Source organism: Oryzias latipes, chromosome 10 (genome assembly GCF_002234675.1).
Source record: "Oryzias latipes chromosome 10, ASM223467v1".
NCBI classification, from domain to species: Eukaryota; Metazoa; Chordata; class Actinopteri; order Beloniformes; family Adrianichthyidae; genus Oryzias; species Oryzias latipes.
In genome coordinates, this window is record NC_019868.2 from 3302984 (window position 1) to 3312253 (window position 9270).

The 9270-nt window shown below is 40.8% G+C and overlaps 1 protein-coding gene across 4 annotated transcripts in view; it reads left to right on the top strand.

Moving 5' to 3' along the window:
• slc44a1 (solute carrier family 44 member 1) overlaps nucleotides 1-6957 on the top strand; it is a 34107-nt gene extending 27150 nt beyond the window's left edge. For 2 of the 4 annotated variants that reach the window (XM_020701721.2, XM_023959518.1), the window contains exon 15: nucleotides 25-1604. In XM_020701721.2, the coding sequence (XP_020557380.1) occupies nucleotides 25-450 (426 nt within the window). In that variant the 3' untranslated portion in view covers nucleotides 451-1604. Of the gene's footprint in view, nucleotides 1-24; nucleotides 1605-2645 lie in introns of those variants that run through there. The other 2 variants (XM_020701723.2, XM_020701722.2) reach the window with 2 other exon arrangements.
• The last annotated feature ends 2313 nt before the right edge of the window (nucleotides 6958-9270 follow it).

Sequence of the window (9270 nt, forward strand, 5' to 3'; positions counted from 1 at the left end):
CATCTGGTTGGTCATCCTCTGCAGGAGTTCGTGGAGAGCAGCAGGCGGCTGGGGCGAGCAGCAGAGCGCGGGCGGAGCCGGGTGAAGGAGGCGGTGTCAGAGGGGGCGGAGATGAAGCCCATGGTGAGTGAATGCGGTGGTGAAGGGGGTGTGACCAGGCGGAAAAGCTCATCAGAGATCGCAGGGTTGAGTGCGAGGCCACACCTGGTTGAGGGTGAAGAGTGGGAGGAGCTTCAGGAGTTCCAGGTGTACTACCTGCTGGTGGGGGTGCTGGTGGACTGGATGCTGACGGAGCAGAGCGACTTCGTACTCTGTCTGAGTGAAGATGTTGTCCTCTTCCTTTGTATCTACCTGCCCACCTCCACCCTCTTCCTGTTTGTCAGCCTGCTGCACACGCCAAGCTCCGCCCCCTCAGCCAAAAAATCAGCCGCCGTCTGCACCGCGTGCTAACACACCCATGCTAACTGCTGCATGCTGCCTGGATGAACACAGTGCTTCGCTGTCATCATCTTCATCATGGTTCCTCTGGAACTAAACTCAGTGACTTTATCTTTTTAAGAGACTCGCTTTTTCTACTTTTGTACCTTTTTTTATAGAGAATATTTTTATAAAATGATGAAAGTTGCAGCTGAGTGTGTGTCTTTGTGTTTACCCTCCATTCATTCATCGCCAGCTTTTCACTAGAGGAGGACTCCGCAGACCACGGGCATCTTCATCACCACATTCAGGGTCCTATCTTAACCTTTGGAGCCACCGCTCGTACAATCTATGAGAATATTTATATATCATTGTTAGAAAAAGCTCAGACCTAAAACTTTTTCGTGAGCACTTCACTAAAGTGTTTGGGTTTGGTTAGAGCTCTTTGTCTGCTGGCTCCTCGCTCCCAACAAAAATAGTCTTCTATTTTTAGAAAGATGTATTCTAACTCATAAACGTCTTGAAAATGTCAGAGGGGACATTACTTGTCTCAAAAGAGATGCTTCAAATCAAGTTTTTCATTTCAGTTGGAGAAAAAAACTCAGGAAATAAATACCTACGATATGATTGAGGAAGTAAAAACAGATTTAAACTGGTTAGGCAGGAACATTTCTTAGCTTGAAAACAGTCACATTTTTCAGAGAGCAGTCTTATCAATATGCTTCCAGAATCTCTGGGTTAGGCTTTTTGTGCTAAACATCTCAGCTTTTTCCCGTCTTCATGCTTCTTTTAACTGATGTTCAACCTTGACCTCATTGTGGTTTTCTTTTTATGTTACAGCTTGAATCAATGAAAAAAAGGACAGCAACATAAAATGTAAAAAAAGACATTCTTATATAGAACCACTTACTGCAGTTACATTTAAAGAAGTCAATAACAATCATTTTTATAAATCTGTAAAAAAAACTGTGAGAAGTTGCCTCATCATTAGGTGCTTAGGTGCTTTTTGAAAAGCAAACGGAAAAAGTCAAACATCTCAAATCTTCATTTGCAGATATGAAAGTTGTTGACTTTTATCACAGGTCCAGGGACCAATAAGTATCTTGGAGTCCTCAAAGGTGCACGCCTTGCCATATATCCATATCTATTTATAGATACATATATCTATCTATCTATCTATCTATCTATCTATCTATCTATCTATCTATCTATCTATCTATCTATCTATCTATCTATCTATCTATCTATCTATCTATCTATCTATCTATCTATCTATCTATCTATCTATCTATCTATCTATCTATCTATCTATCTATCTATCTATCTATCTATCTATCTATCTATCTATCTATCTATCTATCTATCTATCTATCTATCTATCTATCTATCTATCTATCTATCTATCTATCTATCTATCTATCTATCTATCTATCTATCTATCTATCTATCTATCTATCTATCTATCTATCTATCTATCTATCTATCTATCTATCTATCTATCTATCTATCTATCTATCTATCTATCTATCTATCTATCTATCTATCTATCTATCTATCTATATATATTAGGGCTGCACGATATGAGGAAAGCTCGCGATGTGCGATATTAGTGATCAATATTGCGATGACGATATAGCTTGTCATAAATGAACAAATAGCAAAAACATTTCAATTTCACTGCAAAAGTTTAAATTAAATAAGAGTCAAAATACCTTAAATTATTCTCCAATTGACCCTCATCTAAATAGGAGGAGATCTAACATAAAAGCTCCTTCCGATTGGTCAACAACGTGAAGGGCTCCATCTGATTGGTCAAATGCATAAAGGGATTTGTTCAATTCACTAAATAGTTCAAGTTGCCATGGAGATTGTTTTAGTACATTTAAGGTTTACCATTTATTGCACATTTTCGCCGACTTTTGCCATATGGATTTGCACAGCTTGAAATCGCGATGATGATAAATTTGCGATTAATTGTGCAGGCCTAATATATATGGGAATGGTTTACTCTGAAAGGCTTAAGAAAAGCATGATGAAGGCCCTTTAAATCATTTGCGAAACGAGAATGAAAACCAGAGTGCACCTTTGACATCTAAACATCCTGCTTCCCGTCTGCCACCGTGTGTCACTGACTAATTTCCGGTGATGCTCGGCCCTTGCATGCGGCCCCTCCCTGACCATCTGTTTGTCGCTCCTGATGTTAACCACGTGAACATTTCCTGTTTCAGGCCCCAGGGACGAGTTCAGCTTGACCCAAATCAGCCACTGGGACTACCTAAAGAGACATTCCAAATGTTTATTTTTACCAACGTGTAACATGTTTACTATGGTTTCACTCCAGGGAAAACAATATTTTAATATGAAACTGTAAAAACGTAACAATGTAATGAAGCACTTTATATTGAAGCGCTGCAGATTTTAAATCGGCTGATGCATTTTTCGTAGTGATGTCCTTTTTTATAAAACTCACTGAACTCATCACTCACTACCCCGTTCCTAACAGCTCAGCCACTTTTTATTACTACTTCTGTTCTGGAGGCGGAAAACTTCTCACCCGGACTCCTTCAAAGGGGCGGGGCTTGTGTGCAGAGGTTGGAGTCTTGGGTTTGACAAAGACACTGTGGGAGAGAAGGAAGCACGTCTGATTGGCTGTTGGCTCAGGGGCGCGACATCAATTTTTTTGACTCAACGTGGGACCCGCTGGATAAGATCAGGGTCATGTGACCATCAGCCCCAGCTGAGAGGGAGGATGTTCCGTCTTCACAAGAAAACAAAAAGATCGGCCAATAAGATGCAGTTGTTTTCAGTCACATGCCTCTTGCCTTGAAGTCAGCCACTCCCTGCCTTGCGGTGGGTGACAGGGGATCATTAAAATTCCTCCTTTCTAAAGTTGGAGAAGAAGACGTTGGGGATGTGTGGGCGGAGCTTCCTGCTGCAGCAATAACTCAAACCACATCATATGACCACGACAAGTCTTCCTGCTTCTGTTCGATGCATTACACGCTCAGACAGGTAGTCTGAGCAGAGACTCAGCGGGACAGGAGCTTCCATCCGCTGTGGCGAAGGTGCTCCTCCTCCGTCACCCCCTCCGATTGTCTGGTGTGTTGCCTCCTTTCCCTGCAAAGTGAATCGATTGTGAGGCTGAATCCAAGCGTCCACCCTCCAGACGGCAGTTTAGATCATTTTAGAAGATATGATCTGTAAGATTTTCCTAAAGTGAACCAAGTGTCTCATGAATGTCTTTCAGAAATATGTCCATCTTCGAGCGACAGCGCCCAAACCCTCGCAGATCTTAACGCTGCGCGGTGTGGAGCTGCAGGTGGGAAAAAAGCTGATTGGTTGATCTTCTTCGCCAAGATCTGGATCAACATCAAGTTTAATTGGCTATAAATTATTTTGTAGAGACTTGTTCTCCAAGTTTTGTGTAAGGCCACAAAAAGTCAACACAACTAGTGAGACGTCTAGAAGATCTCAGAGAGCAAACAGTTTCTATGTGATTAATCTGTTCTGGATCAGCACATTTAAGCTCTGCTTTAACCTAAACTACCTGATTCCAAACCAAACTTCCCCTGTAACCCAAGGAACTGCAGTCCAGAAGACCCTGTGAGGTGTGTTTCTGTTGGACTTCTGGAGTCTCCGTCCATCAGAATGATAGCTTAGCTTGTGTTGATGAAAGAGATCCGTCCTTTAGGGTTCCGATTCCTCTGTGAACCTCTGTTCATGTCGCTCCTGAGAGACCAGTCAGCTTGTGCTCACACAGAACAAGAAGATGCAGATGAAAGGTAGTGGAACCATCTCCACGGAAACCCCAGCTGTGAACAGGTTTTGCGTTAGGGTGAAGTCTGGCGGTGGGACGTCTGGATTCAGCCTAAAGTTCAAGTTCCTTCTGTGAATCAAATGTAGAGCTAATGCCTTTCTGTGACGAGGAGCTTCCTTCTCCTGCAGCACATTTCAAACTGCAACTTCCCATCATGCACCTGACTGACGCTTTCATCCAGATGTTCAGAGAGCTGCTCCCAGGGTGGGGAAGAGATTTCATGCAACCATGTGGCGACTAAATTGCACTATTGCACATCATCTGACATCTCGGTGGCTCAGCAGCAACCTGTTAGACTCCGACATCTTACAGCCCACACATCATGATTGTTCCTCCTGTAAGAACAGCTCTGTGTGTTAACTGAAACGTGGGAGGTCACTGACATGAGAGCAACAAGAAGCCCTTCAAAAGAAAGTTCTTTCATTTTTCTAATTCCGGAATTCAAAGCAGGGGAAGACAGCTAAACTTTGACTTGATGTCAAACAAAGTCCAAGCTGCTTCTGCTTTGCTTGGTAGATTAGATGATAACATTTAAAGCAACATAATCGGAGGAACGTTCTCCACATTCAATCTTTGTCTTGGTCTGCCAACAATAAAAAACATCTCGGCTGGTATAATCAACAGTGGCTAATGTCCGTAATGACTGGAAGCCTGGCCAAAACCATCCTGACAAATCTAGACCAGTCTCCGTAATGCTGAACACAATTGTTAAAGCCGAAAAACAAACAACGAATTGTACTTTCTCTGGGATACAATTCATGGAAAGTCAGTGAACAAGACAGGACATTGTTTCCACCTCTTTTTTGCCTTTAACATTATCTATTGTCTTACATCCAAATACCAGTATGAGCTCTTTTACTGTAGCTGGAACTAACATAGCATGTAGCAGCCTTATAGCAGATGTTTTTGCTCCAAAACAAGACAGATATTTTATCACGCATGCTGATGCAGGACAACAGCTGACGCAACCCCTTGTGTGGTCCTCCTACACCTCCTGATGTAGCTCTCGAGTCCAACTGTCTCGTGGCGTCAAGTCAACTGCTGTGTTTTCAGACCTTTTTTGGTCAATCATAAAAGGCCAACCAAGCATCAGATGTTTTAAAAGTAAATCAGGTTGCAAAACAGGAAAAACTATAAGGATCTTTAAGTAATCTGTCAAGAAAAAACTCACACTAAAGAACATTTTCTCCCATTTTGATGACATTATGGTTGATTCCACATTGCTCATGTGTGATGTCTGTTTCCCATCCTGGGAACATGTCCTCAGTTTGAAGCATGCTGTTGTTCTTCTCCATCAGCAATCTCTACGCTCAATTGTCTTAGACATGTTTAGTGTAAACCCACTCCTCTCCTCTGCACAGGTTTCAAGGATTTAGATTAATGTCTCTACTAGATCAAGCTGATCACTTAGCACAAGGCCAAACGACGAGTGGATAATCCTAAAATAGCACCGCTGCCTAACAGTTGCAGAGTGGCTGGAAATAAAGCATGAAACCAAGTGGACTAATTACAGTTTTTAAAGTTTGTGTTGGGCTGATGCATAGTTACAAAATTTTGTGGAATCCATACTAACTTAGAACCACAAGCATAACTTTATACTGCACTAGCTTTAACGCTTTTTACAGCATTTAACAGCTTAAATGGGATCTGGATTGGCGGAAGTCTGATCATCTCTGACGACACCGATTTGGTTGATTTGGACGTGGAAGACAAAAGTCAGATTTCTCTCAACAGCCTCAGCTGTCCTTGTTGGAGTTTAACCCTTCAGTCAGCATCAGCCAGTCAGCTCACAGAGTTGAGGCTCCGCCCACTACAAGTGCAAAGGCAACAGGTGAGCGGGGTTGAAAATGCTTCCGCTGATCTGCCGCTTCATGCCCTGATCGTGACTTACTGCTGATGTCATCAGGTGTGTGTGGGTGGTTTGCCAAGTCAGCTTTAGATGCTGGCTCTTGACTGACAGATGGGCAAACAGAAGTGTCCGTTTCAGTAAGTGATGCTCTTCAGCTGAGCTCAGACATTCAGAACAAAATACTAAAAACAGCGGCCAAGCCTCAACTGTTACACAGTAGGTAACCGAGAAATGATTGAACCGTTGTGTTCAGGAGAACAAACTGCAAAGGTTCCTCCAAGTCCTGTCAGGTCCCAGCTCCTCGTTTAAAGATCACGAGGATTTTCCCTTCATTGCTTCAACGTTTCAGACAGACAGGGAGCTTCATCTCATAAGAAAGATCCAACAGTAGCGGTTTGTTCTGGGGATTTCCACAAAGACACAGACAGGAAGTAAAAACTAAGCATTTCTGAAACTGTCGGAAGGATTGCAGACTCTGTGGACCAGGGTGGCTCTAATTTCTCACCCTCTTCACCCTGACGGTAGCTGTCTCGCAGCTGATCCAAGCGGGGGTCACAGAGAAGCTGATCCACAACAGGTTGCATGTCCATGTTTTGCAGCGTGGTTTTTGTACGATGTGAGTAATCTGCTGTTAGAATCACAGGACTACAAACTCTATTAGACGTCTTTGTGTCGTCTTCAAGAGACGCAAACAGAACTTTAGGCCGATGCGTGAATTTACCTGTCAGGTGTAACACTAGTGTTTAGCTTTTCTTTGCAGTAACAAGTCGTTTGTAACATCGAAGAACTTTTTCTTTGGTTCTCGTTGATTTTTTATCTCTCATTTCCTATGTATATTTGTTTTTTAAGAAAAGTAATAAAATACAAACTGTGAGTCTGTGCATGAATTCTTTTCTGTTTAACGTTGAGGCAGACACTCATCCTGTCAAACACATTGTGCCTGAAGAAAACCTGTTTTTAACAAAAAAAGCATCAGAATTACAATAACATTTCAGCTAGACAGGAACTAATATAGCTGAGAAATACAGTGAGGTCAATAAGTATTTGATCACCCTGTGATTTAGCAAGTTCTCCCACTTAGAAAACATGGAGGGGTCTAAAATTTTCATCATAGGTGCATTTCCACAGTGAGAGACAGAATCTGAAGAAACATTCAGAAATCACGTTGTACGATTTTTTAAAACAATTTATTTGTATATTACTGTGACAAATAAGTATTTGATCACTTGAGTTAAACAACTTTAATATTTGGTACAGAAGCCTTTGTTAACAATGACAGAGGTCAAACGGTTCCTGTAGTTCTTCACTAGGTTTCTACACACTGCAGCAGGGATTTTGGCCCACTCCTCCACACAGATCTTCTCTAGATCTGTCAGGGTTCGGGGCTGTCGCTGAGCAACCTGGAGTTTCAGCTCCCTCCAAAGATTCTCTATTGGATTTAGGTCTGGAGACTGGCTAGGCCACTCCAGAACCTTGATATGCTTCTTACGGAGCCACTCCTTGGTTTTCTTGGCTGTGTGCTTCGGGTCATTGTCATGCTGAAAGACCCAGCCACGACCCATCTTCAACGCTCTGACTGAGGTAAGGAGGTTTTTGCCCAATATCTCACAATACAGAGCCCCGTTCATCCTCTCCTTAATACAGTGCAGTCGTCCTGTCCCCAGTGCAGAAAAACACCCCCAGAGCATGATGCTTCCACCCCCGTGCTTCACTGTAGGTATGGTGTTCTTGGAATGATGCTCCTCCTTCTTCCTCCTACAAACACGCTGAATGGAGTTAAGACCAAAAAGTTCTATTTCTAAGTGGGAGAACTTGCTAAATCACAGGGTGATCAAATACTTATTGACCTCACTGTATAAAAGAAAATAATCTTAAACAAAACTCTCCCACCACAAGAAGACCAAACACAATAGACTGAACAAAGTTATCATTCCAAAGTAAAAAAAAATAGAAAATTCAGATAGCTCCAGACGCAGGACAATCTGATCACAGACATTTTATGCAAAGCAATTCAATTTGCTGTTATTGCTTGAATAAGGATTTGAAGCTAAATTAATATTTTCTGTAGTTATTTACATTAAGATTTCTTGTAAATTGCTTACAGAAGAGGAAATTCTACAGATGAAAAAAAACCTAAGCAAATAAAAATGATTGATGGGCAATGAATCTTTGCATTTGTGAGATGAGCAGCAGAGCAGACTCTGTGGGTTGGACTCATAAAAATGTTTTCCATCACCAGATAGCTATTTCTGCCATTAAATCTTGGATTGGATGTTTCAAGTTTAACCCTTGTGCTATCTTGATTTGATTTGATTTGAAATAGTTTATTTCAAGCAATCAAATAGAAATAAAACAACAACGCAACAACATTACAATCATCAGTTATAAATTCATACAATAACCAATCAAACTTAGGATAATTAGACATATTAATAAATATTGCTTGAAAGGGAGTGGAAGGAAGCAAACCTACATAATCCCACCCTGTTATACTGTAACCATTTTATTACATGATTTATCAATATCCGGTTCCTAGCTTTTATCAGACAGAATTAAGAATCTTGAAGTATCAATGAAGCACATGTCAAAGAAAATTACTTAAATTATTTTTTTTTAATTTAGAAATCAACATGGCAATGTAGTATCCAAAATATATGCAGATTATGTTACTTATAAAAGTCATTGATATGATTAAAAAATAATACTATATCAGTAAAATAGACATAACACTGTTTCAGAAATTTTCATAGCACAATTTGATCAAGTATCAAAAGTAAAAAATATGTGCAAAATTATGCTACATTAGGAAAAATCATAAATCAACTTATCAATTTTTTGGAGCAAGTAAAGTAATATCATTAAAAGTCAATCAATTTAACCATTTTAAATAATTGATTAATCATTTGTTTTATTATTATTTTTCTTTTTATAATAAAGTAATGCTGTAAGGGAAAATAAAAAGGGTCCATAATCTGTCGAGTGTCCAAGGTTGGTATTCCTTCTTCTGCTGATTAACAGCAGTTCTTCTGGGTTTAAACAGAGTTAGTAGTTCTCTTCGATGTTATGTCTGCAGACATTAGATTCAGGTCCATATCCTTCTTCAGCTGATATCAGTGGCGCTGAAAGTTGAGGTCAAGTTGTCTGCAGGTCAGAACTTTGCTGATAATCAGGTCACTTCAGACTTTTG